This window comes from Ambystoma mexicanum, chromosome 10, assembly GCF_040938575.1.
Source record: "Ambystoma mexicanum isolate Mex_15411 chromosome 10, UKY_AmexF1_1, whole genome shotgun sequence".
NCBI lineage: Eukaryota > Metazoa > Chordata > Amphibia > Caudata > Ambystomatidae > Ambystoma > Ambystoma mexicanum.
In genome coordinates, this window is record NC_090932.1 from 1,379,323,091 (window position 1) to 1,379,350,496 (window position 27,406).

General features: G+C 47.2%; 1 protein-coding gene across 1 annotated transcript in view; it reads right to left on the minus strand.

Moving 5' to 3' along the window:
• The window catches only part of ANKRD13A (ankyrin repeat domain 13A), a 1,258,643-nt gene that overhangs the window by 643,847 nt on the left and 587,390 nt on the right, over nt 1-27,406 (minus strand). Inside the window, exon 7 of the mRNA XM_069619390.1 lies at nt 22,879-22,945. Within this exon, the coding sequence (XP_069475491.1) occupies nt 22,879-22,945 (67 nt within the window). The remainder of the gene's footprint in view (nt 1-22,878; nt 22,946-27,406) is intronic.

The following is a 27,406-nucleotide window of genomic DNA, read 5'->3' on the forward strand; positions in this document are numbered from 1 at the left end:
AGCTAACTTGGTGAGGCATTTGGGTGCCTTAGCAACATCCTCTGCCTTGAAAAATGATTCATCCACCACAGTTATGCTGGCTCCAGTGTCCCTAATGGCAGGAGTCTCCTGACCATTCACCTGGACACTGTCCTTATAATACTCTTTAGTATTATCTGGGATAGAGTTATAGACATCTAAATTCTGTTGCTCCCACAACCCCAGAGAGACTAAAGAAACACTAGCTGAGACTCCAGTGGGTTCATCAGCTAGTAATAGAAAGTTTCCACTTGCCATATGTACTTCCTCTTCTGGAGCGAAGGCTAAGGAGGCAAGCTGGACCCCTGAAGGTTTACCCTTACATCTGGGATCTCCTTTCACATGGTCAGTAGCCTTACAAACAAAGCATGAGCCAAAGGCTCGCTGGAATGGAGGCTTGTTCTGACCTCCTTCTGGTCTGGGACCAGAAGGTACACTAGCCTGATTTGGTTTCCCTTGTGGCTTACCCTTATAGTTTTGTTTGGGGCCCTCTTTGGAATTTGTAGTATTAGAATTCTCTTTGGAGTCCTTCTTAGACTGTTTTTCCCCATCCTTCTTCTGAGTTACCCCAGAATCCTTGTGAGTGGCCCTGTTGGCAACCCACAAGTCAGCAGCCTTAGCTAGTTTCCGGGAATCTAATTCCCTGGAATCAGCCAAGTGTTGTCTGAGCTCAGGAGAGCAGGCATCATAAATAGTCTCCAACATAAACAAATTCTTCATACCTTCATAAGTGTTCACCTTGTAACCCTTAATCCATCCCTCTAAGTTTTTCAAACATTCATTCACCCAGGTAGCCCAAGGGGTACCATCATGCTTTTTGAGGCTCCTAAACCTCTTAAGATACTGGGAAGGGGTCTTCCCAAACCTAGCTATCAAAGCTAGTTTCACACATTCATAGTCCTTCCTATCCTCCTCCCCCATCTCCATTACCACATCAGTTGCAACAGGGGGAAGCCTAGAGAACAACCAGGTGAGTAAGTCATTTCCTGTGATGTTCTGGAGCCCATGATTATATTCAAACAGAGACAACCAATCCAACACATCCAACTTAGGCTCATACATACCAACCAATTCTTTAGGCATCCGGGGTCTTTTAGGACTGGAACTTCTAGAGGAGCCAGAGAGAGAAACATTCTCAACAGATAATTTCTTCATTTCTAAGTCATACTTGAGCTCCATTTCCCTTAGCCTTAGTTCTTTGTCAGTTTGAGCATTAAGTTTCTTATACTCCAATTCTAGCTTCATTTTCTCCAGTTCAAAGTACTGAGGACTAAATGTGGGACCTGGTAAAGGTCCAGTAGGCACAGCAGGTAGAGCAGGCAGAGGCCTAGGGGGGACAGTTACAACAGCCTCACCCTCCTCTTCTGACTCTTCCTCAGAAACATCAACATTTTGCTCCATGTTAACTTCAACACTGTCATCTACAGTTGCTGGAGTGGTAGGTTCCTCTGAACCATCACCCAGACTTTGGTTAGCTAACAATCTTTCAATCAGCTCCATTTTCTTGCCCTTAGTCAGGAGATCCTTATGTTTACAGAGCACTCTTAAACAATCAGCAGTTTTGGCTGCAAGGGACTCTTGACTATAGCTTTCTATAACTGACATGTTAGAGGTTTTACTTTTTCAGTGCTAAGCTTTGTGGTTAGTTGCACTAAGGTATCTAAAGCACAATAAAATGTATACTCAATACAAATCCCACCGCTGTACACCAGTGTTAGGCAGAAACCTGTGCAGTTCCCTTGGGGAACACTGCAAAAGATTTAAGACTACAGGTAGAGCAGTAAACCCCTTTGGTAGCAGTCTGTACCACCCAGATTTACCTGGTAGCTGTGGCTGAGCAGTCAGACTTCTCTCAAGAAGAGTTAGGCAGTATGCAAAGTATACACAATAGGTACCAAAACACAATAGCACAAGCAAACACTGACCAGAGCTTGGTTTCAAAAGTATATAGTTATTTATTTAAAATACACATAAGTTAAAAACACTCTAGCAAAATATAGTAAACACTTCAAACACAGTTATAATGAAAGTAGATTCAATCCTTTCTCCTATCTAGACAACTCTAGGTTAACACCACTTAATTAAAACAGAGGTGAGTGCTTAACGTTAGATGACACTCTAGTAGTTTCCAAGAAAGGGGAGAGAAAAAGCAGAAATGGGTTAAACACACCACTCTAAGGTCCAGAACACTTGCAATAGGCTCAAAGAAGCACAAAGTCACAGGTGAGCAAAAGTCACTAGGCAGGGCCCACTCTTAGAGTAGCCGGAGCGAAAATGTGCCCAAGATCACACTGTTAGTTAGAGATTCAAAGTCTTGCAAAGAGTCAAAAAAGAGTTTAGAGTGGCTCAGAAAGTTTAGCCAAAGTGTCCCAGGCACTCCCAGGTTCGAAAGCCGGGGACTAAATCTACCCCGTACAGTCGGTGGCAAGGGAAGCCAGGCGGAACACAGTACCTTAAGCGGAAAGGATCCTCCAGCGGGGGCAGTTGTTCCAGGCAGCGACAGCAAGGCTCGACGTCGGTCAGGGGAGAAGAATATCTCGCTGAAGAGCAGAAGAGAAAGGTCGTAGCACTGCCCGGGAAGAAACCAGCCGCGGAGTCCTCCGGTTAAAGGGTTGGTACCGACTTTCGCGGTATGGGGGTAAAGTGTGGTATTCCGGATGCCGGGGTGCTTGGCACAGGCAAGGCGGCCACGAGATACCTCAAAGAACGGAAAGAAGGCGAAAACTGGTTGTCCCCACCAGTTAAGGGAAGGAGCCACTCCGTTAAGAGTTCTCCTCGGTCGTCGGGAAAAAGTGGTGAGACGGTTCAGCAGGGCTCCACCGGGTGGTGTCGTCGAAGCAGGTCGGCTCAGCTCTTCCCTCGTTGGATTCTTGGTCCTGTGGCGACTTCTGAAGTCCCAGTCCCCAAAGCCCTGCTTTTATGCAGCAAGCCCCCATTCACCCAGCCTAGCTGTCACTCAAACATGCTAAGTGGTGAGCCGGGCGGCTCACCACTTGGGCCAATCAGGACGGAGTGCGACTTGAGTTACCAAGGTAACTCAGTCCAGGGTGCCTAAATCCCCCTCCACCCCTCCTAAGTATCCCAGACAGAGTGGCACCACTTTGGAGGGCTTCTGTGGAGAAGCCCGCCAAAAGTGGAACAAAGGGCTCCACTTTGGGTCAGAGTTACAGAGGCGAACACCAACGCCATTTTAGAATCAAGTTTTGGCAAAAAGTCCCAACCGGAGTTATAAAAATAAATATATAAACCGGCGGTATGTTTAAGGCTACCGTAAATAAATAATTAAATGTGTTAGCCTAAAACAATGGGAAATCCCATAGGGAAATATTCGCGGTCGAATATAAAAAGTAGTTTCCACTGCCACCAGCCAAAACTCGATCAGGGGGGACGGAGACGTGCCCCCTCGACTAACAGACCCTGGGGCAATCGAATTGCCCCAGCCAGTACGTCCACAATATGATGGTTTGTACTGGTTCTGTTCAGGATTCAAGACTAGCAAAGTCTTTGGTGACTTTACATGCCCTGGGAGACAGTAGTCAGTCCCAGGGTATGGAGTCTATGTTGGGGAGTCCCTAGGACACCCCTGGGTCACGGCACAGAGGGTGCTGTGTGACCCACATCACAAAAATACATGAGGCCCTATGGAGTAAAAGACCCCATAGCCCATTCAACACAAGGTTTAACCAAGAAAACACACTTCAACATGTCCAAGAGTGAGGGTAAAAGAGTCTCACTCTTGGCAGGAGAAAAAAATTAAACCCCAGAAATCCAGCAAAGCTGCTGGGGGACTCACTAGGTAGGGAAATTCAGCCTAAACAGAGAATTCTCCCTAACAGTCACCCATGTTGTACATATTAGCGTTAGAGCTGCTGGCTGTCTGTCTTAGACATCAATATGGAGAAATTGGGATACGTACCACAGGCAGACCACATCTCATTTCATTATACGCTGACAATATACTCTTGTACCTGCGTGTCCCAGAAGAGAATAAACAATACATCCTAGAGGTGATGGAACGTTATGCCGCCCTTTCCGGCATAGCAGTAAATCCCAAGAAATCCAGCATGTTTCCCTTAGGGAGATACAGATTTGTCTCGCCAGAGGGATTGCCGGTATTGCCAATACCCTGGCAAACCAAGTTGTTCCGATATCTTGGAATTGACATACACCACATGACAGGAGAAGAGCATAAACACAACACGGTGAAGGCAGTGGAAAGCATCAAGAATAGCATGAGTTTTTGGTCAGACTGCTCCTGGCTATGATGGGGAGAGCAGCTCTGATCAAGATGGTAGTCCTGCCCAGACTGCTACACTTTTTAGTAAACATCCCGCATGTGATCCCCAGGCGTTTCTTCCTTAGTCTCCACAGCTTGTGCAGGGACTTTATATGGCATAACTCCAGAAACAGGGTGGCTCTTTGGAAACTGCAGAATTCGTGTGACAGGGGGGTAATAAACATGCTGAACCTTGAGTTATATTATCTAGCGGGACCATTGCAATACGTGGCTAGGTGGCTGTCTGCGGAAGAAACAGCAGAAACCAGGCTGCTGTGTAAGGGTGCTGGAGATTGCGTGGCTGCTGGTGCTTGGCTGGGAGGTGTGGCGGTTGGCAGGATACCCGGCTCTGTTTTCCATGCAGGTGCCGTTGGCGGCGCTATGCACAGAGGACCCCCGATTGATACCAGGGGTCCGTAGATATTGGGAACGCGTGGGTGGACTTGGCCACTCTGGGGCACATATGGCAGGATGGAGTAGCGCTAGAATTCCAGGAATTGACTGAGGATACCGAGGTGCATAAAGGGCAACATATAACCCACTCCAGACTAGTTAAGCGGGTGCGAGAAAAATGGCCGGCGGGGGGGCTCACAGAACAACCAGATGCCACTATGGAGATGATATGACAATGCATTACTTACCGTAAAAGCATTTCTGATGGTTGTATCTGCTTAGATTCACATGCTGTGCATAGGTCCGACATCCAGTGGTCACTGCGGAGTATTGCATTTTGTTTTTCCTAGTCGAAAAAGGGGACGTCGACAAGGCATGTCTGTAACACTATCCCTATAGTGACGTGCGTTGTACCCACAATCCCTCACGCGTCGAGGTCCCTCTGTTTGTATTTTTCTGCCCTGAGGGAGCCTTCTAGACGTGAGTGAGTACAGAAAAGAGAGAAATATAGAAAAGGATGTCTATGTTCCTTCCATCCGAGCGGGGAGGAAGGGTGGGCGCATGTGAATCTAAGCAGATACAACCATCAGAAATGCTTTTACGGTAAGTAATGCATTGTCTTCTGATGTTTGTTAATCTGCTTAGAATCACATGCTGTGCATAGACTAGCGAGCAGTACCCGGAGTTGGCGGTGGGTTATGAGAAGGAACAGTAGAGAAAAGATGTCTTAATACTGCCTGTCCCACCTGGGAGTCAGATCTAGAGTGTGCATCTAGACAGTAGTGTTTTGTAAAGGTGTGCACAGAACTCCAGGTAGCCACTTTGCAGATGGACTCAAGGGGAACATTTGCAATGAACGCTATGGAAGCCCCAGTGCCTCGAGTGGAATGTGCTCTTGGCTTGAAGGGTAGTTCTCTCTTAGCAAGAGTGTAACAGAGAGTGATGCATTGAACAATCCATCTAGATATAGTGGACTTTGAAACTGCATCTCCTTCTCTTCCTGCTGCCACAGAGACAAAGAACTGATTAGTCTTTCTCAGTGGTCTGGTTCTTTCCATGTAGAACATGACAGCTCTGCGTACATATAGTGTATGCAGACTTTTTACTCCCAAGCTGGAAGGGTTTTGAAAGAACGTTGGTAGTTCTATTGACTGGTTTACATGAAATTTCGAGATGAATTTTGGTGCAAACCTTGGGGGTGTGCGTAGAACCACCTTATCCTTGTGAACTGTTACGAAGGGGTCTAGTACAGAAAGAGCCTGTAGTTCACTTACTCTCCTAATGGAGGTGATAGCTATTAGGAAAGCAGTCTTAAGAGTGAGGTCTTTAAGCGTTGCCTTGTGCATGGGTTCGAAAGGAGGGCCCATGAGTCTAGAAAGTACCACATTTAAGTCCCATCCGGGAGCTGGGTTAGCTATCGGAGGGTGTATTCTCTTTACCCCCTCCATGAAGGCCTTGATAACTGGTATCTTCCATCACGACACTTTAAGTTGGGAAGTGGTGTATGCAGAAAGTGCCGCTAGGTGGACTTTAATGGAATTGAAGACTAGACCTGAATCCAGTAAATGGGTCAAGTACAGAACAATGTTAGTGGGAGAGCAGTCAACCGGGTTGATGCTCTTACCTCTACACCAGATGACAAATCTTTTCCACTTGCTAGAATAGCAGTGGCGAGTATTAGGTTTTCTGGCTTCCCTGAGGATGTCCATACATCTCTGCGGGAGTTGTAAATGTCCAAATTCTATAATCTCAGGAGCCAGGCTGCTAAGTTCATGGTCTGAGGGCATGGATGCAGTGTCCTGCCCTTGTCCTGTGACAGCATGTTGTACGGGCAGGGAAGTTTCACTGGGGGAGATAGGGACATCTCCATCAAGTGAGCGAACCATGGCTGCCGGGCTCACATTGGGGCCACTAGTATCATGGTAACCTGCTCCTGGTGCATCTTGTGCACCACTTTGTTGAGAAGGGGAGTCGGGGGAAAGGCGTAAACAAATTTCCCTGACCATTGAATCGACAGACCGTTCCCCTTGGACTGGTTCTGGGGGTACCTGGAGGTGTAACTTTGGCATTGTGAGTTCTCCAGAGTTGCGAACAGGTCTATTTCCGGGAACCCCCATTGCGTGAAGACGTCTAAGACGATGTCTTCGTGCAATTGCCATTCGTACTCTTCGGGCAGGGGGAAGTCTCTGCTGAGTTTGTCTGCTAGCAGATTGAGTTCCCCTGGTACATGTTGTGATAGTAGGAACATGTTGTGTTTGAGAGCCCACTTCCATATATTTTGGGACAGCTTGGACAGTCCTGGAGAGTGAGTGCCCCCTTGCTTGTTGAGGTAGTACATGGCTGTGGTGCTGTCTGTGAGGACCATCACTGTCTTTCCTTGTAGGTGTTCCTGAAAGGCTTTCAGTGCTTTGAACACCGCTAGTAGTTCCAGCAGGTTTATATGCTTGGATGCTAAGCTCGGAGTCCACGCTCCGTGAGCAGTCTGATGGGATAGGTGAGCCCCCCATCCTGTAATGGATGCGTCTGTGGTTAGAGTGGCTTCCACTGCGGGTGTGGCAAAAGTTTTCCCTAATAACAGGTTTTCTTTTGTCCACCACCGTAGCGAGAGAACCAAGGCCTGCGAGACCACCACTAGATCGTCCCATTGTCCGCTGGCCTGACACCACTGGCTGTAGAGCCACTCTTGTATTGGGCGCATGCGCAGGCGCGCGCGAGGTACCAAATAAATACATGACGCCATCATCCCTAGCAAGCACATTGCTTTGCGTACCGTCACCTCTCGACCTGCCACATAATGGGGGATCTGAAACAGCATGTTTTGGACCCTCTCGTTGGAGGGGAAGACGAGGCCGTCCTTTGTTCGAATTAGAGCCCCTAGGAATTGTTTGATTTGGCTGGGGTCTAAGCTGGACTTCTTTTCGTTGATGGAGAAGCCCAGTTGGGACAAAAGGTCTACGGTCTTTTGGGTATTGGAGAAGCATGTTTCGTAAGAATCCCCTGTTATGAGCCAGTCGTCGAGGTAAGGGTATACCGGGATGGATAACCTGCGCAGGTGGGCCGCTGCCACTGCCGGTACTTTCGTGAATACCCTTGGTGCAGATGCTATCCCGAAGGGTAGTACTCTGAACTGGTAGTGTTTGTTCTCTATCTTGAACCTGAAGTATTTTCTGTGCGCTGGCAACATTAAAATATGAAAGTATGCATCTTTCATGTTTAGTGTTGTCATGTAATCCCCTTGTGATAACAGTGGGATTACTTCCTGCAAGGTCACCATACGAAACTTTTGGGGTTTGACAAACTTGTTCACTGGGCGCAGATCTAATACAGGGCGCATGGTTAAGTCCTTTTTGGGTACAAGGAAGTACACTGAATAAATACCTTCTGTTACCTGAGATAGGGGGACAGCCTCTATAGCCTCTTTTTTTCAGTAGCTCTTCTACTTCTTGAAGAAGAATGGTGAGCTGTTCCGGTGTCATGCGTCGGTTCCGTGGGGGTCTGTACTTCGGGGAACCGTTGAATTCGATGCAGTATCCGTGGGCTATGGTGGATAATACCCAGCGGTCTGACGATATTCCCTCCCATGCTGAAAGGAACGATGTTAGCCGGCCCCCGACCGGTGATGCATGGGAGGGGACCCGAATCTTCGGGTCATTTGTTGGTATTGGGCGTGGAACCTCTTCCTTTGCCACGGCGTTGGCCTCTTTGACTGAACTGGGTGTTGTTACCCTGGTTAGAGGGCCAGTTGGTAGCAGAGTAAAATTGCTGTTGGTTTTGCTGCTGGCGTTGGCCACGAAAGGAGCGTCTATTGCCATAGCTGCGTCTGTTAGGGGGCCTAGAAATTTGGTCAAGAGTCTTGATGGTATCAAACTCTTTCTTCGCATGTTCTAGGGCCTCATCAACTGCTTTCCCAAACAGAAGTGTTTGTTCTATGGGCTTATTTATCAGGGAAGCCTGGGTTTCCGGCTTAAATCCCGAATTGCGCCGCCAGACATGGCGTTTGAGAAGTATTCCCTGAACCAGGGAACGGCCAGCCGTCTCTGCTGCATCTAAGGAGTTCTTTACGATGCCCTGGTTTACAAGAGTTCCCTCTGAGATTATAGCTAACAGGCGTGAACGCAGGGGTTCTGGTGCGTCCTCTGCTTCGCTGCGCAGCTTGCTCCACTGTGCATCTGCGTAGCTAGCTAGTATGGAATTGTTATTTGCAATCCTAGTTGAGAAGGCGGCGGAGGTCGTGATTCTCTTCTCAAGTGCATAGAGCTTCTTGCCCTCTTTGTCAGGTGGTGCCTCACTAGTGGATAGTGGTACCCCCGCTCTTTTTCCTGTATTAGTAACTACGAGGGAGTCCGGAATAGAATGTCCTCTGATGTACAAAGGGTCAGAGGACGAAGGGCTGAAGAGCTTTTCTATCTGAGGGTTGACCCCTCTGACTAAAGCAGGATTGGAAAGGGAAGGAGTTATTCTTCTCTTTATAGAAGCCAGGAGCGGAATAGACTGACTAACAGGGGCTTTTTCTTTAATAACTTTCTCTACTAAGTCTATGTCAGGAAGAGTCTCCTCTGTGTCTATTTCAAAATGCGCTGCTGCCTTGCGCAATAGTGCATTAAGTGAAGGTTGGTCATCTATGGGAGAGGTGTTTCCAATAGGTGAATCCTTGGGAGGAGAAGGGTGAAAGACATCAGGGTCTGAGTGCACTGATGGGGATTGCCAGGGCTGCGAGGTAGCTGTATCTTCTTCAAAAGCTCCTGCTTTAGTGTAAGGATCTTCTTCAAACCCCTTTTCCTCATGTTCTTGCTCTCCACCCAAACACTCCTCATCTTCCTGGAGGTATTGCTCCTCTTCAGGGAGGTCATATACGTCTGTAGAAGGGGGAAACAGCCTAGGAATCTTGACCCTAGGGTTATCCTGGGGCCATTCTCTTGGTCTTTTGGGTGTGGGTGGGTTTTGGCTTCCCAAAAACCTTTCCATTTTCTCCATACAAGAATGGAGTCTTTCAAGGGTCTCATGGGGGAACCCTGAATAGTCTAGAGGGGGGAAATCAGTGTCTTCACCTTCAAAACGCTTAGAACGCTCCCACAACGTCGAAGAAAGGTTTCCGTCACCCTCTGATAAGCCCTCCGGTAGTTCAGAAGTGCCCTTAGATGAAGGGGGCAGTTCCTGGCTACTCTTGCGCTTTTTCGGCGTTTCCATAGCTTTTTGTGCGGTATTCGACGTTTGTTTCGTCGTCCGCTAACGTTTGTCTTTGGAAACAATTCTCGCCAGGCTCTCGACAACGAGTTTGTCAGTAGAGGGCTCTGGTGTCGACGTTGCCTGCGTTACGCGTTGTTCCTCGACGGCCGCTCTATGGAGCGTTACGTCGGATGATTTTGAGGTAGCGCCCGTGTTTGATGAAAGCCCAATCGCTGGTCGCGGCTGCGTTTGCGGGTGGGGCTTGAGACCCTTACGGTCTGAGGTAGACGCCGGAGTGCCCTGCGTCCCCTTCGGCGCCGATGGATCCTTCGTCTTTGACGAAGAAGAGCCGTGGGTTGTGTGCTTAGGCCTATGGGGTCTATGTGCGTCCTTGTCGCCGGGGTGTTCATCCCCATAAGCAGGGCGTGAGCCGAGCCCGTCGGGGCCGGGGACGGACGTCGAGGAGCGCGAGCGCTCCTTTTGGGGGTTAATGACTTCCGTAACGGACGTCGAGTTATCACCCTCCTCGTCACTTTCTGTAACAGCAGCGGCGGGTGAGGAAACTGACTTCAACATAGCGTAGTCCCCCCACCTCTTAACTTTTCGTTCTTAAAGAGTTCTTGGTTTCAAGAGCTTACAGGCCGCGCAGCTGTCCTCCTTATGATCGAGGGGCAAGCAACGATTACAGAGCTTGTGTTTGTCCTTCCAAGTGTATTTGCCCCTACAGCGTGGGCAAAACTTAAAAGGTGTCCTCTCCATAGCTGAGGCAATAATAACTGGTGATAACAACCCCAAGGGAAAGATAGGGGAGAAAGAAAGACATTCTCAAAGAGAAGATAAAAGTTCAAACCCCCACTCTCCCTACTGTATGTTGGCCGGCGAGGCCAGGCCACGTGTTCGGCAGCGCCGAAGGATCTCCTCCGTCTCTTCCCCTCCGTCGAAAACTTGCTCGGCGGAGAAACAGCTTCACAGCTAACGTCGAGGGGAGGGATCTTTAACAATATAATAAGTATAATTAAGGACCGAGGTCTGTAGTAAGTATTTGCAATGTCTCTCTAGGAGCTCCACGTAAGGCGACCAGAAGCTGGTCGGAAAAAAACAATCTGAGGGACCTCGACGCGTGAGGGATTGTGGGTACAACGCACGTCACTATAGGGATAGTGTTACAGACACGCCTTGTCGACGTCCCCTTTTTCGACTACGAAAAACAAAATGCAATACTCCGAAGTGACCACTGGATGTCGGACCTATGCACAGCATGTGATTCTAAGCAGATTAACAAACATCAGAAATGACGTTTTGCAAGGTGGGCACGAGATATCCCGCATATATGAGCTGCTGGGGTCAAAGGTGGGGAGGGAATTGTCCCTATTGAGACAGGTCTGGGAGGAGGAGGTGGGAGAGCCTATGTCAGACGGGTTATGGGATAGAGCCCAGAGATACCATAAAAAAGTGTCCCGAAACATGAGGCTCCAACAAATCCAATTATACGTCACACATACGGCATATCTGACCCCCAGTAAGATTGCTAGGTTTGGGGGCCAGACGATCCAGAGATGTCCCAGATGCAGGGAAGAGGAAGCCGGGGTGTTACACATGTTCTGGGCTTGTCCGGAGGTGGGTAGATTTTGGGCTGAACTGAAAAACGCCTGGCTGAAAAAGGTATTAAGCTAGAGGTGGAGTCAGCCTGGGCATGTATGCTAGGAGGCTTCCCCAGGCCACGTCATCTGAAGCACATTAGCAAGATGAAGGATTTGACATACATCCTGGCCAAAAGGAGCATTGCAATGTGTTGGAAGGTAGCTCACAGGCCAAAGATGGAGTTGTGGTGGGCTGACCTCTTGAAATGGGCCGAGGCTGAAACGGCTGTTGGTTTGAAGCGGTCAGCAGGGGAGGTGAGGAGGAGGTAGGACCCCTACTCGAATGGAGGCAATTGGTGGCCACCATGGTGGGCCCCCCCCAGCCCGATCACAGTGAGGATGACATGGACGAGGGAAGAATAATTGACCTGCCTGAAGACGTATAGGCTGATGATTTGGACTTTATGGCTCAAGTTGGGGTGCGGGGGAGTGGGGCTGAAGAATATAGCTTGTAATGTTACCTTGTTAGACATGGATATGGAAGTCCTAATTATTGTAATGTTTGGTTTGTTATAAAATAATAAAAATTGTTTAAAAAAAAAAAGAAAAAAAGAGGAAAATTCCCATTGTTGTACGCAATACACATAGAACCACTGTTGGCCACAATTTGCCACGCTGCACACATATTAGGCATTCCATTTGGTGGACATTCCCATTAAGTAACTGCTTTCGCAGATGACATGTTGCTAACACTTACAGACCCAGAAAAGTCCATTAGGACCTTGAAAGGAACTGGCTAAGTTTGGATCGGTAGCAGGTTTAAAAATTCTATGACAAGACAGGAGGCTCGCATTATGCTTTACTTTCTTTTATTTGCTGCCACACCAGCACTTTAAAACTTAACTTTAATACTGTACATTTATGTTCTTACAAAACCACAGTTATGGAAAACGAAAATGGACCAGTTTAAACGTTTGTTTCACATCTGCGTGTGATCACTGTAATCACCTGGGAACTACTAGTTCCATGATACTCATGTCTCTGGTAGTCCAATCCTCCCAGCTCTGCGCCTATCAAAGGGCAGCCTCCTGTATAAGAACCCTTGTGCCCAGGTCCTTTCCTCTTTCTTTTTGCTGCCATAAGAGAAGTGACATTTTTTCTCTATCTTTGCTTATAGAAGGATCGTTAGTCACATATATATTTCTATAATTTCTGTAATATGTGTATATCAGTATGGCATTACACGGTAGCGCGCATGGAATTAGTTTCATTCTCTTCAACAGAGTTTACCTGAACGCGTAGTGCGAGCATTGCGCAGAGTATTACATTCAGTAAGCGCGCGTCAGACTTCTTTCACAAAAGTTCGAGTGTTGTGAACAGCGAGCGAGGGCCGGAGCCGCGAGAATTCCGCTCGCTTCAGGCTGCCGAGCCCCGCGCTCTGTAATAATTGGCGCCGGCGAACTCGGCGGTCGTTAGGACCTGTGGGAGCGGGAACCCCCTCAGGTTTTTCCCAGGTTCACCAGGGACTCTAGCTTCCGCTCACATTGCGCTTGCAGTCGTGTACGAGGGAAGTAGTTAACCAGAGCTCCAGATTAATTGTGAAATAAATAAATAAATAAATAAATATATACCTTTTGAATACTTTATAAAACGCAAGAAGCGGTTTACAGGCACACACTACATTACTCAGAAACATGTGTAGAGCCTGAAGAGCCTTCATCTGCTGACTTCCACGCAGTTGGCCCTGCCAACACCTCGATTATGGCTCAGTTTGTCACGCCCACCAACCCCCTTTCCACTTCTCCGGAGTGGAGTCAAGAAGAGTGGGATCCTTCCCAGCAAGAATCAGACTTGACACAGATTTTTAAGAAGGTACTCGGAGACTCCTTGCAGCAGGCGGTCTTTCAAGGGGTGCAGCCCATTACGAAGAGATTGGAGACTCTGGACTCTGGAAATGATAATGGCTGAACAACAGAAAAGGAGCACAGCCAGGAAAAGACGGGCTAGTAGCCCTGATGAAGGAACGTCAGCAGGACACCCCCAAAAAGGGGTTGAGAAAAAAGGGGTGTAAAGTAGCCCGGAAGAGCAAGCACTCTTTGACCCCCCACCGGGCAATACTGAAAGGGTTAACACTGTTCCCCTATTGACAGGCGGCCTTGTCGCCAGGCTTAAAGAAGCCTTCCTGGCAAAGAACAGAGACGACCAGGATAGACCCCCTACCCCAGAGGTGTACAATTTAGGGGACGATAACGAGGGCTATTCACCCGATGATGAAGGGGGCGAGGAAGAAGAAGATATCAGTAGAGGTGTGGAAGACCCCCAAATCATAGAAGGTACGGCACATGTTCGACCCCGAAGCCATCCGGCACCCCAAGTCCTCGGAATGGGTACCTTCCCCTAGAGTGGCACGCTACATGGCTCTGCATATCAGAAAACCTCTAGAAAGAGAGGTAAGATCGAGAATGAGATCCGAGTGTCCTAGACCAGAGCTGCCGAATAAACAACAGAAACCCCTGACTTAGACCCTAAGATGGTTATGTTTGTGACCAAAACAGCTAGAGACGTCAGGAAAGGCGTGGACCGAGCCTGGAAAGGATGTCAGGATAAGCTCCTGGACATTTAGGGTCCCTTAGCAATAATTATGGACCTCGCTGAGAAGTCAAAAGATACAGGTATGCCAATAGACGCAACCGTCCTGGGCAACTGGGCGCAAAGAGCAGTATGCCTATTGGGCAACGCCAATTGTGCCTTATCTTCGGAAAGAAGAAGAGGAATCTTATTGAAGATTGACAACAAGTTGAGCGACCTGGCCACCTACGAAGCGGGCGAAGGCGCCAAAGGTCTGTTGTTCGGCGAGGCGTTCGCTAAAGAAATGGCTCAGTTCGTAGGAACTTATTCCGCTTTAGAGAAGGCCCAGACTTCAATCAGAAAAATCTTTCCAGGACGGATTTTTGCCGGGACCGGACGACATAGGGGGGTCGCTCGTCCGGTCGCTATAACTCCCAACGAAGGCCCTACAATCAGCGCGCCCAGTACTGGGACTCCAGACAACAAGACTCATTCTTCCCGGCTAGATCGAAGTTCCCCAGAGGCCGCAGGGGAAGAGGATCTTACAGACAACCAGGGGCAGCAGCCGGTGAGTACAGCATGTCGGAGTGTAGGAGGAAGAACCCCCCACTACCTGCGCGAATGGCAAGCATTATCAAGCGATGCATGGGTGCTACAGGCAGTAACAGGCCTACAGATAGAGTTTATAGGTAGGCCAGTGCAGAGAACAGAACCCCGCCCCATAGTTATGGCGCAAGAGGAAGCAGCGCCCCTGCACAGCGAGCTCAGCAAACTAGAAAGCAAAAACGCGATAGAGCGCGAACTCCAGAGAGTTACACCTCTATATAAACTGTCTCGAGTTGTTAGTGGGCTCTTTCGCAGTGCGCGCTTTTACGAAAGACAAGGTGAAATGTTGCGTACTGCTCAAGATGGACAACATCCCCGCAGTGCGTTACATAAACAAATTGGGAGGCACAAAATCCAAAATGCTAGCCGAGTTAGAGAAGAATTTCTGGCATTACTGTCTTCAAAACAGAATCTCCGTATCAGCGGAATACTTACCAGGCAAGCAGAACGAAGTAGCAGACTGGAATTCACGTTATCTTGTGGACTCCAGCGATTGGAAACTACACCCCCAAGTCTTCCAGCGATTGCAGAATCTATGGATCTATGGGGGCCCCTACACATAGATCTGTTTGCGTCCAGACTGAACGCCCAGACATCAAGGTACTTCAGCTGGAGGATAGACCCGGATGCAGGGGCAGTACATTATGCCTTCCCGCCGTTCATTATGATCACGAGAGCTCTAGCGAAAGTTTGCAGAGACCAAGCAGAGATGGAAGGCACAACCTTGGTTTCCAGTAGCGATGGAACTTTCTACGGATTTTCTGAGGATAGTGCCTCAGCTGCCGGACCTTCTTCTCGACCCATCCGGGCATCCTCACCCGCTAGTGACCGCAGGCTCGCTACATTTGATAGCATGCAGGGTTTCACAAAAAGATGGGACTTGCCTGGAATTTCACAACTCGCTGCAGATTGTATCAGAGACTCCTGGGCACCTTCCACCCTTCGGAGCTATAATGCGGCATGGAATGGGTGGTCCAGGTGGTGTTCGGAGTACGAGTTGGATCCCGTTTCAGCCCCTTTAGTAGAAGTCCTCAACTTCCTAGCTTTCAAATTTCAAGAAGGCCACGCCTTCAGAACGGTGGGAGTGTATAGGTCAGCCATTTCGGCGGGCCACGATGAGATAGCCGGTACCGCAGTAGGCGAGCACCCAGCAGTTGTCCGTCTACTCAGGGGGATGAAGCTCAAAAGACCACCTATGCCCAAGTACAAAGTGTTGTGGGATGTTAGAGACGTTTTCCGCCTCTTTCTTACATGGCCCGATAACAAGAACTTGTCCCGATCTCAGTTATCGGGAAAGCTAGCCATGCTGCTTTGCCTTACAGCCTGTAGGAGAGTTTCTGATGTCAAAGCTCTGAAATCGATAGGAAAATATTCTATCCGGACGGCATATCTTTTACCATTACTAAAACAACAAAGACAGATTCGAGAGTGATTGACTACCCGTACTTCACTAGTAATATAAAGCTTTGCGTAGCGGCATGTATCAAAGATTATGAGAAAGCAACAGCGCATATTAGGCCACAGGGAGTGACCCAGCTACTCATTGCGCGCAGGAAGCCCTATCATGCAGTAGCATCAGCGACCATTGCTAGATGGGTGAGAGAAATAATGCATTGCGCAGGGATTGACTTGTCTCTTTTTGGCACGCATTCAGCCAGGGGGCTTTTACTACAGGGGTGTCGCTACAAGACATTATGAAATCAGCAGATTGGTCCTCTGAATCGATCTTCAAGACATTCTATTTTAAGCCTGTATCGGAAATACCTAATAGGGTGGTGAACAGCGTTGAACAAGCATAATGCGAGCCTCCTGTCTTGTTCATAGAATAAAGATTGCCCACGCTATCAGCTCAGGAAGTCTTAATTCTATTAAAGACAAGGAGGCGAGCATTATATCCCACCCAGAATTGTAACATATCAGTTGCATTGTCATGTGGTTAACTTTGTAACACCGTTGCTCATTCCCACCCTCATAATGACTCTCCATTCCTTTTAGGAGATGATCAGAAAGCTACAGGATGAAGAAACTCACGAAATGGTGTAATGTTCTTTCAAGTTGGTCGCATTTGACCTTAAAGCCTTCAGTTCCGAGGATTGTTAACAGCTCATCCCGAGAGGATCGCTCCGTTGGCGAAGAGACTATTGAGTTTAAGGGCCAGACACAAAGAAAGAGGAAAGGACCTGGGCACAAGGGTTCTTATACAGGAGGCTGCCCTCTGATAGGTGCAGAGCTGGGAGGATTGGACTACCAGAGACATGAGTATCATGGGACTAGTAGTTTCCGGGTGATTACAGAGATCACACGAAGATGTGAAACAAACGTTTAAACTGGTCCGTTTTCGTTTTCCATAACTGTGGTTTTGTAAGAACATAAATGTATAGTATTAAAGTTAAGTTTTAAAGTGCTGCTGTGGCACCAAATAAAAGAAAGTAAAGCATAATCCTCGCCTCCTTGTCTTTAATAGAATGAAGACTTCCTGAGCTGATAGCGTGGGCAATCTTTATTAACACCCATAAATCGGAGGCCACGAACTTAACAATACCGAAGGGAGAAGGACGGGAACTTAAAGGTCTATTCCACTACAGCTGCACAGACATGGCGATAAAATACTTTGGAGTCAGCATCAACAAAGATACCGACTCATTATACGCAACAAACTATCCTCCCCTATTGGCTAACATTAGACAACTGCTACAAGAATGGGGCCTGCTTAGGATATTATGGATAGGAAGGGTTAACGTAATCAAGATGGTCATCCTCCCTAAAATCTTATATTATTTCATGACGATACCAACGAAAGTTCCCAAATCATTCTTCAGAGCAGTTCAAAGGCACATAGGGAAATATGTCTGGAATAATAATAAACCTGGGTAGCAAGAAGAATAATGCAAATGCCGAGAAATAGGGGAGGGATGGGGGAACCAGATATAAGGGCATAATACTTGGCTGTCCAAATCAAGGTAATAAGAGATTGGACGAAAGATGATAGACAAACGGTGTGGAGCCAAATGGAGGAAGCAGACGTGGGAGGTCATCTAGAAACAGTACTCTGGAAACCTAAGAGAGAAAGGTCACAAAATCTATACTATAGCTCGATTGGAAATCTAGTGGGAGATTCATGGGACGAACTAGTAACCAGAGTAGGACTCACAACCTTCCCATCACCATGTACCCCAATATGTTACAACCCACAATTCAAACCGTGAGTGGGAGGGACAGGGTTTGGCAACTGGGAAAAGGGTGGCTGCCTAAAGTTAAGAGATATGGTTGAGGGAGGTGAAATTAAGTCCTTCAACCAGAGTAAGGCGGATTTTTCGCTGGAAGAAGGGGAGAGATTTAGATATACACAAATGAGACACTGGCTACTGCAGCCGGGAATCAAGAAGGCAGCATTAAGGCCTCCAACACCCTTTGAAAAACTACTACTGGAGAACTCTGGAGATAAAAACATAGTTGGAACCTTCTACAAATTCATCAAACAAAATGAAGAAGCAGGACACATAAGATATGGTGTCCGGTCAAATGGTCGAAAATAAATGGTCGAATGACCATTTAATCGAATCAAAATGGTCGAAAAAAAAAGGTCGATTTTTTTAAATTATTTATTTATATATAAGTTTTGGTTGCTTAAAAAATATTTTTAATAAAGAAAAAGGGAGGTTAGGGGGGAACCCCCCCTTGAAATAAAAAAAATAAAAAATTCGACCTTTTTTTTTCGACCATTTTACTTCGATCAAATGGTCATTCGCTTGGGGAGAAGTGACAACAACTTGTGAATCGTCACAGATACAGAAAGGTACATGCAAAGTAATCCTGGGTTTTTCCTACTAGTAAAAGGCTGAAGTTATCCTGAAGGGATTTAACCAGTGGTAAACAGAGGAATACCATATCGGAAGAAGAACTTGTCTTTTCCCAGAGAGGGAGAAGAAAGAACTGTCTAAAAGGCAGTTATAATTTTAACCGACAAACTGAATACATGAGGACGGTGTAAGACATTCTAACAGAATGTTGACATTGATAATAAATCCTCTCAGAGCTGGGCCAGACAGAAACCCATTCCAAGGCTGTTGTCCAAGGCTCCTTTTCCCTTTAGTTAGAATTTCTAAAGTGGGATGGCCAGTTAGAAACTAGAAATTTGGACTACGGCGAGCACCCTTTGTTTTTGCTTTAGAAGGCAGGGAATTTCACTCATAGTGATAGGGCCAGTTTGAGTCCTTCTGGATCGCCACAATACTCTGTTTACGTTTTTACAGTGTACAGCGTTCTCTCTTCTTTCAAGCAAATACTGGGTTGTACCAAGTTATCTATGCTGTCCATATTCATACGTTCCTTTTGGAGGGGGGTGCGGGGCTTATAGGATGCTACCAAGGATTCTCTGCAGCTTTCAAGATGTTCACCCTCCAAGAAGCCAACTTACTCAATTGGGATAATGGCATCGTTGTGTTATTGTCCCTTAATATTAACAATTTTCCTCCGTTACAGACTTGTCATACAGGGTGCAGCTCTGTATGCAATATTGGTGCCTGCCAGAGAGTTTTTGAGGTGCTTTGGTTGTTATTGCCTTTTTTAGTGGAGGCATTTGTGGTTTTCTCATATTTCTATGTCTGTGGAATTCTGATATTGATCAGAGCTCAATGCATGGGGAGGGGTGGTAGGTTGGGAAAGAAGAGTAACTAATCCCCCATAAAAAAATACATTGCAAAAGGTATTTTCTACAGGTCCAGTGAGAGGAAGCTCTTTGAAATACTTATTGTGTTGCTAATTGCGGGAAGAGTTGCTTGTGAGCATGTTTTTGGTCTCCTAGTATCACAAACAATGCCACTGTAACTGTAATGTCCCCATGTAACTTAAATGGTCAAACTTGCTTGTGCTTTTTGTCCTATATGGCCACACGCACTCCCTGGTCGCCTCTGATCTCTACAACCCTCCCGCCTTCTGCTACTCACTTTTGCTAGGATGCACCGTAGTCCGAAAGCTGCAGTCTTGCCCTCCACAGACCTGTAAATTACGGCATTAAGTGAAAAAGTATTTTTCATTATACCGAATTAGAAAGACCGCCCTGAGAACGCCCAGAGCAGTATTTCTAAATCTTAACTGTCACGCCCCTGCCGCACAAGAGTGCGTGCAGAGGCTGACCGAAATGGGCAGGGGAAGACGGGTTTCAGGTAAGTGTGTGTTTACGTGTGTGTGGGTATGGAATGGGACAGTGTTTGTGGTGGGGAAGGAGCTGGGGAGAAGGAATGGGCCTGTGTGTGTCTGTATTTGTACGTGAGGCAGGTGGCTGTGGAAAATGTGTGTGTCTGAATGTGAAGCCCGGTTGGTGTGGGGAGAGGTTGAAGGGGGGTTCGCGGGTGAAACCCCTGATTACAAAGGGCGGGGGAGGAATTTATGCATTTTGAATATTAAATGTCGCACAAAATTGGCTGAGAAAAAACGCTTTTTTGTGTGCAGCCTTTAATATTCGAGATAACCACATAGAACCGTTAATTACACCTGTTGGCCTGCCATTGAGGCAACAATGGCAGGTCACTTGCTGTTCATTACTGTAGTCAGAACGTTGACCAAAGGGCTGATGCAAATTGATGTTGCTTGCACTGGCTTAGGACCAGAAACAGGGAGACTCAAATGAGTGGTGAGGCTCTGTCTGCTATCATGGGTAGACTTTGTTCTGTCCTAAAGCCATACTCCAGATTTATCAGTACCTGGGACTGAACATTATAATAATAAAAGCGTGTCTGTCAAATCCTGCATTTTGACATGTAATGCGTTCATAGCAGCAAGTACTGTCGCGTTACTGTAATCTTGACTATCAAACCATTGGACATTGTACCTAACTTTGCAATCACTTTAATTTCAAGATCCATGACAGTATTTTTAGCAACCAGCCTGCATCAAAGTTCTTTCCTGTGAACTCCATTGCCAAGCCGCTAAAGTGCTATACTGTGTGCACATGCTACCAAGTGGACGATGGATGGTGGAGACAGTACAACTTGTGCCATCATTGGTTTCATTATTTGATCGTGGACCACCAACTTCTGAATATACATAATCTATGTCTGCCAATTTGACAGTAAGCAATTTGCTTACTGGACCTTAATGTAATGCTGTGAAGGATATATACTTACCATTAGTCAATGTGTCTCATGTTTGGCAATTACTATGCCTGTTTAATGCTATTTACCTTGTTTCTGGGGATCTATGCGATTACTGCACACTCCAAAATGTCGGATAAGAAAATACTGATTCTGAAAATGGAGGCACGCAGTGATCAAATTGATTACTCTTTCCAGCTTCCTCCATGCCAACTACCCCTTTTCCCATACTTGTCTGCTTCTTAGCTTCTTTTCTGCACCTCGACTTTCCTCCTTCTCTTCCCAACATCAGATCCCTAACCCTAAAGTGGGTGGGAGCATCTACTGCTGCTTCCGTTTCTTTGAGAGGGGGTTTTCATTTTAACTTAATTATCCCCCACAATCCATTTAATGGATTCAGGGGACATCCCCACCACCACGAGCCCATTTTTACAGTACAAAGAGAGCAGCGGACACCCCAGCAACCACTGCTCCCCTTGTTCGTTTTTATGGGATTCAGCATTTTCGGAACCAGCCAAATGCATAGTAAACGCTCATTCAGCATTTTATTTTCAGCATTTTATGTCAATACCGTTTCTGCCACTTTTCTAAAGTTTCTTCGATAGGGGCAGGGATTGAAACTGCTGGGGCTATGTAGCCCTCTGTCTAGCCTAGAACTTTCGAGTTAGCAACACACCAATGGCACTATTTGATGTAAATCACTTTTTGTTAGATGATGGCTTGCAGTGTAAGAAAATTGACAATCTTATGACATTTCTTTTTCCTTAAACCATATGTGACAGTTGGTGGATATGTATTGCCAAGGTTTGATAAAGGCCTAAGCAAGGCTGAAACATGTGTCACTTATGGCAATACTGTGAATGGACATTGTACAAAATAAAATATCCACCCTAAAATATGTAATCAGACCTTAATGCTTTTCAACATAATCAGCCACTGTATTGATCACAGTGGAATGTCTGGCGCCCCATTAAGTTGCATCATTCTTATGCATTATTACCTCTGAGGAGCGGGTATACCTTAAGGCACCCAGAAGGAGCGGCAGGCAACAGGAACACAGTTATTTAGAAACTAAGTGGTGCAGAGTGACAAGTTATATACCCAACGTCTCTTTTTTGAACGGTTTCCCTCCTAACCTCTGGCCGCCCTCCATGAGCCTTCTACCCTCACCATTCTGTGAGGCCAAAAACCTTGGAGTCATCTTCGACTCTGCTCTCTCCTTCATCCCTCACATCTTGGACCTTGCCAATAAGGCCCACTTCCAGCTTCACCTCCTCAGAGGCATGCTCCCTTTCCTCACCTTTCCCCAGAAACTCAATGACTCCAGAGCTCTGGTCCTCTCTAGGCTGGACTACTGCAACATCCGCTTCCTCAATCTCCCCATTTCCTCCCTACGCCCCCTTCAGCTAGGCATACAAATGTAGCTCAGAGTATAGGGAAGTGTATCAAGGAGAACTGTCAAAAGCCTATCCCTAAAGAGGGAACAAAACCCAAGTATGTTCTGAACGAATTATAAGAACTTATCAAGGAGGTGTCGAGAGTCTGTTCAAAGAGACTTTGCTAAGAAAATCTTGGAATAAAGAAGAGTTTTCTATAACAGTCAACCAGTAGAAGAGAGACCTTCTCTTGGTCTAATTTAAGTTAGTTAGCATAGTGGTAGGGTCAGAGTTAGGTTGGACCATGGACAGATTTGTTTGGGACTTCCTGACGATCGACGGGCACCTTTAGTTTACTTAGATAGGCAGGGATACACTCTAGCATTAGAGAAAGATAGGCTTTAGACTTATTTTATTAAACATCAGTCAAAATGTCCACAGCGTACAAAGGTCTTAAAATGTACCTGAAGATATATTTATATGTTTGATGCAATACAAAGTCAGCTTTGCAGTTAGTAAGGATGTTTAACTAATTCACTGATACAAGGTTATGTAAATGGCAGAAGTGCGACATATAAATATTTAAGATTTGTTGATTTATAATGTGGCAGCCAAATCCAACATAACACAAGATCCAATAATTTGCAGTGATAAGACCACAATGTTAAGTTGAGGTAGCCTGTTAATCATGTCAATAAAAACATTTTAAACTTCTGGTGTCACTGGCAGATGTGGGGACATGCATATTTACCAATCAAAAGTCAAGTAAAAAACATTTATTTTCATTAAATATTGGTTTTTACCTTTGCCACATAACCATTCACCATTTCCATTTTATCTGTCCTCCAGCCCCAGAATCCAGACTTTGTTCTGAAAAAGGTATAATATAACAATATACGTGTTAATCTTCCTTTTTCACTGGCATTTTATTCACATTTTCAGTAAAAATCTATTGGAAGAGACAACATCTAACGCAACATCCTTAAACGTGTCCCAAATCTATTGTTGAAGAATATCTGGACTGAGAAAGAGGCTGTGAAAAATCATCTGATGAGAGCTAAGGAAACCTGGGTGGCCTAGCAGTGCTAAAGAGACACGGCTGGGTTACTGGCTTAATATGTCAACTGATGCATGGAATAGAAACAGAGTAAGGAATTACCCTGAAGTCTGAAGTAAAGGAACTATCTTCTTTGAAAATGGTTCAAAACAACGAAAGGATTCCTTAAACTCACAAGACCTTGGACTCTTGAAACTGAGGGCTAGCAGCTAAGTTACTCCTGCTAGTCCATAGCCGCCCTCGGCTCTTCCTCCATATTTGTGCTTTTCTTTAGCACAACGCCCCTTGTGAACTTGGTTTTGATTGATTTTCTTTATTGATTGTTTCTTTTTCCTTCCAGTTCCTCAGCTACGTGGAAGTCACCCTCCGTCTAAGTCAGGTAATATCGGGTGTGCTTCCTGCACCAGTTGCGACCAGCTGTTGCTTGTCACAGACCTGCACTCCTAAGGGCATGCGCATCGCTTAGGACCGTTAGGTTCTGCCTCTGATAACTCCTTCAGAGGGAGCTGACCCAAAACAACCCACGGCGACCACACAAGTGTGTACAAGCCCCCTGCCCTCCCCACCTTACCTGCGATGATGGCAGCGTCCCTACCACTGGAGAAAACTTACAGGGAGAAGCCACAAAGGGGAGCAGCAGAAGGAAGATGCCACACAGCAGCGGTCTGCACTTTGCTACAAGATGCAGCAAGTGACAAAACACCGGCCGCAAGCGAAAGGGACGCCACAGAGACTTTACAAGTCTTCGTGGTGTCCAGAAATAAAGACCTTATGAATTAAACTCCAGACAGCCCATCAAGCAAATTAACATTAAAGGGTGCACCAGAAGGCCTTATCAAACGGGGTCTCCAGTCCCTCAGAAAGTCTTTTTCTTTTCTTTGCAAGAGAGGCTGCCAGAAAAGGGGGTGGGGCTTACAGGCCATTTTTTAAGCCTACCTAAGCATGTCCACCGCCACATCCCCTGGAACCAGGTAAGTGATTGGACAGGGTGAGTATCCTGGGAGGGGGGTTGGGCTATTTAAGGAGGTCCATGTGAGTTGTGCAGTGTGGGTTAGTTGGGTGAGGACAGGAGGTGGAGGAGAACGTCCGAGAGACCAGAGGAGGCGAAAGCGAAAGGAGTGCAGAGGCTATTGGTGGGAGGGGGTCTGGGGAGTGTTTGTGTGAGAGAGTAAGGTGTGTGTGAAATAGCAATAGAGTAGAAGGTAGTTGTTGGGAGTGGTGGTAGTAGCAGGTAGTGGTAGTAGGAACAGTGGGGTGGTAGTTGGGGAAGTAGTGGTAACAGTAGAGTGGGAGTAGTAGTGAGGAGCAAGCAAGGAGATTGTAGCAGAGGTATTGGTCGCGGAATGGAGGTTGGAGCTAGACGAATAAGGAGAGTGGTAACACCTAAGGGTGAAGTGTGAGAGCGGAGGGACAGTAGTACGGCGGGAGGGAAACATTCTGGGCCCAGTGCAGAGAAGAGACAGGAGAGACTGCGTGTGCAAGGAAATGGTTGGAAGGAAGCACCCACCCATATCTCCCATAGAGTACTAAGTGAAGCTAGGTCAGGGACAACTAGAAGACCCCTAGGGAGGTAGCCAGCCACCGTTTTAGGGATCCGCCTTTAAGCTGAAGGAAGAAACACAGACAGTAGATTTCACCATGCGATATTACTAACACCCTGTTACCGACGCCTGGGCTAGGGAGGAGGAAGAGGCCAGGGCCAGTCGAGTTGGAGAAGGACGACCCTAGCGCCAAACATCCTAAGAACCCAGTAGGCTCTAACAGCTATTTTGATTGTTGGCACAGATACAATAAAGACCCTTGGAACTTAGCCACATGCACAGAGTGATTCCTTGTGCCCGGCGCCCCGCCACACAAGACACAATCCTACCTATACTGGACTTTGAGGCCAGCTTCAACCTTAGAGGAGCATTCAGAAATCACAACAAACCTTTCCAAGGAGTGAAACGAATGAGTACCAGTTATGTCTTGTTAGGCCTTTTGTCTATATGAATGGGCTAATGTTTTATATGTTTATACAGGATTTGGCATCCTGGGAGGATTGTGTGTTTATATTTGTAGTCGAAGTATCAACAATCTGTCTTATCTCTAACACCTCGTGAGATGGTTGTATCTATAATGTCTTCAATTTATACCATTTATGTGCATATGTATTTAGATTTCACTCTTAATACTTAAAACTTTTTTAAAAAAGAGGGGGCGCTGCTGCGCAACAAGATGGCCGCTTGAGTGAGGAGCTCCTCTCCGGCATGAATCATGATTGAATTATCCCGTTTCCAGATTGCATCGAACCTCGTAAGCTACCCGCGCTGTTCCCGGAGAACATCCTGACCTTGCAGGCGAAATCCCGACTGAAATCGGACTTCCCAAGCCTGGGAACCCTGGTGGACCCTGAGGACACAGGCTGGTGCCGCTTCGCAGCTCCACAGGAATCTACGAGGGCGCTGTGGCTCCCTCTTAAGCCGGGCCTCACAGTGGGCGGAGCGGGACCGGCGGACTGCGGCCACGATACTTCGCGCCACACGTTCTCTGGGCATACTGTGCCCAGCCTGCGCTGGTTTCCGGGCCCTTGGGCAGATCTTCGCGGCACCCCCGGGGCCTGGATTGGACGTTCCCGACCCTGTTCCTTGTTCCCGAGGTGAGAGCTACGTGGGACTGGGCTGGCAAGGCGGCTGGGCACAGGGCACGTGTGGGGCTCTCTGACCCGAATCAAACATATCCTGTGCTCCCCTTCATCTGGCTCGGTGCTTCTACCATCAAATTACACTGTGAAAATTCACTCCTGTCAGCTCTTGCGGTCATTGCCCCGCTTACGCCACGGAACACGCCATCTTGAAACAATCGCCGTTTCGGGCACACCGGGATCCCTGCGGGCATTGCGCCCTCCTGAGCCCTCCTCCACCACGCTTTAACACGCGGCCCTCTCATCCCACCGGGCCCAGGCCGTTTCTCCACCTCCACAATGCCTGGAAAAAATGTGGGCAAGTCCAGGAAGACGGGACCGATGGACTCCTTTACTAGCTCACAATCATCTCCTGAACACCCGGACCTTCAATCTCCGGCCTCACCCTTAAATGCAGAAGATACGAAATTTGATCACCTGCTGACAACAGTTCAAAATGGATTCCTGGCCATTAATGTCAAACTTGACGACATTGTTTCCACGATAGGCTCCCTAAAAACTCGCCTAGACAAGGAAAGTGCCAGAATCACAGAGGCTGAAAACAGAATTGGCACGAATGAGGACTCTACTCGGCAAAACACCCAGGACATCGCACTCCTTAGAGGGGAAATGAATAAAATCCGCGATAAATGCGACGATTTGGAATCCCGATCCAGACGGAACATCCGCATAGTCGGCCTCGCAGTGAGGAGGCACTCTCACCCCAGTTCCTCGTCGAGCGGGCACATCAAACCCTTGCTCCGCCACCCAGACCAGGGCTCCTCCTCGTACGGTGATTGCCAAACTGTTGAACTACAGGGACAGGGACGCCATCCTCAGACTGGCAAGAGAGAAAGGACCCCTTAGGTTTGGTAACGACAACATCCATGTATAGCCGGACTTCTCCGCAGGGATCCAAACTCAAAGACGATCCTACGAAATTGTCAAGCGCCAGCTACGTTTGAGACAGGTCCCCTACGCCCTTCTCTTTCCAGCGAATCTTCGTATACAACATACTGGAAGATGCTGTGGGTTGTGGCTTCTAGGAATTGAACCTGCCTGTGCTGCGCAACAGTTATATTTAGATTGTGAGTTTTGGAAAGATCACAGGAGCCGTTTTGGGGTTAAGCCTGGGCCCCTATTTGGTACGTGGAAAGGGTTATTTGGCTCCCGGTTATCTTGATTCTAAGAATTTTTCCGAAATGATATCCATAACACTTTGGTTGGTACGAAGTAATTCGTTTATTCGTGGTCAGCCGACACGTGTTTCGACCCGTAGGGTCTTTCTCAAGGTTAGTCTGTTTGCTGAGTACCCTCAGTGGGGTGTTGTTCAATTTGGAACTGTCCTTGCGGCAGTCCTGCCTCCTATTGGGCCCTTTGTATTGTGTCTGCGTCCCTGGGCAGTGATCTTACTTCGTACCAACCAAAGTGTTATGGATATCATTTCGGAAAAATTCTTAGAATCAAGATAACCGGGAGCCAAATAACCCTTTCAACATACTGGAAGAGCACACTTTTTCGAATCTCCTGCCACAACTTTGGCCTACATGGAAGCCTCGATACCCGTCCTGCCCAGGAGACAGGACCTTGACCAGAACGACTTGCAACAACC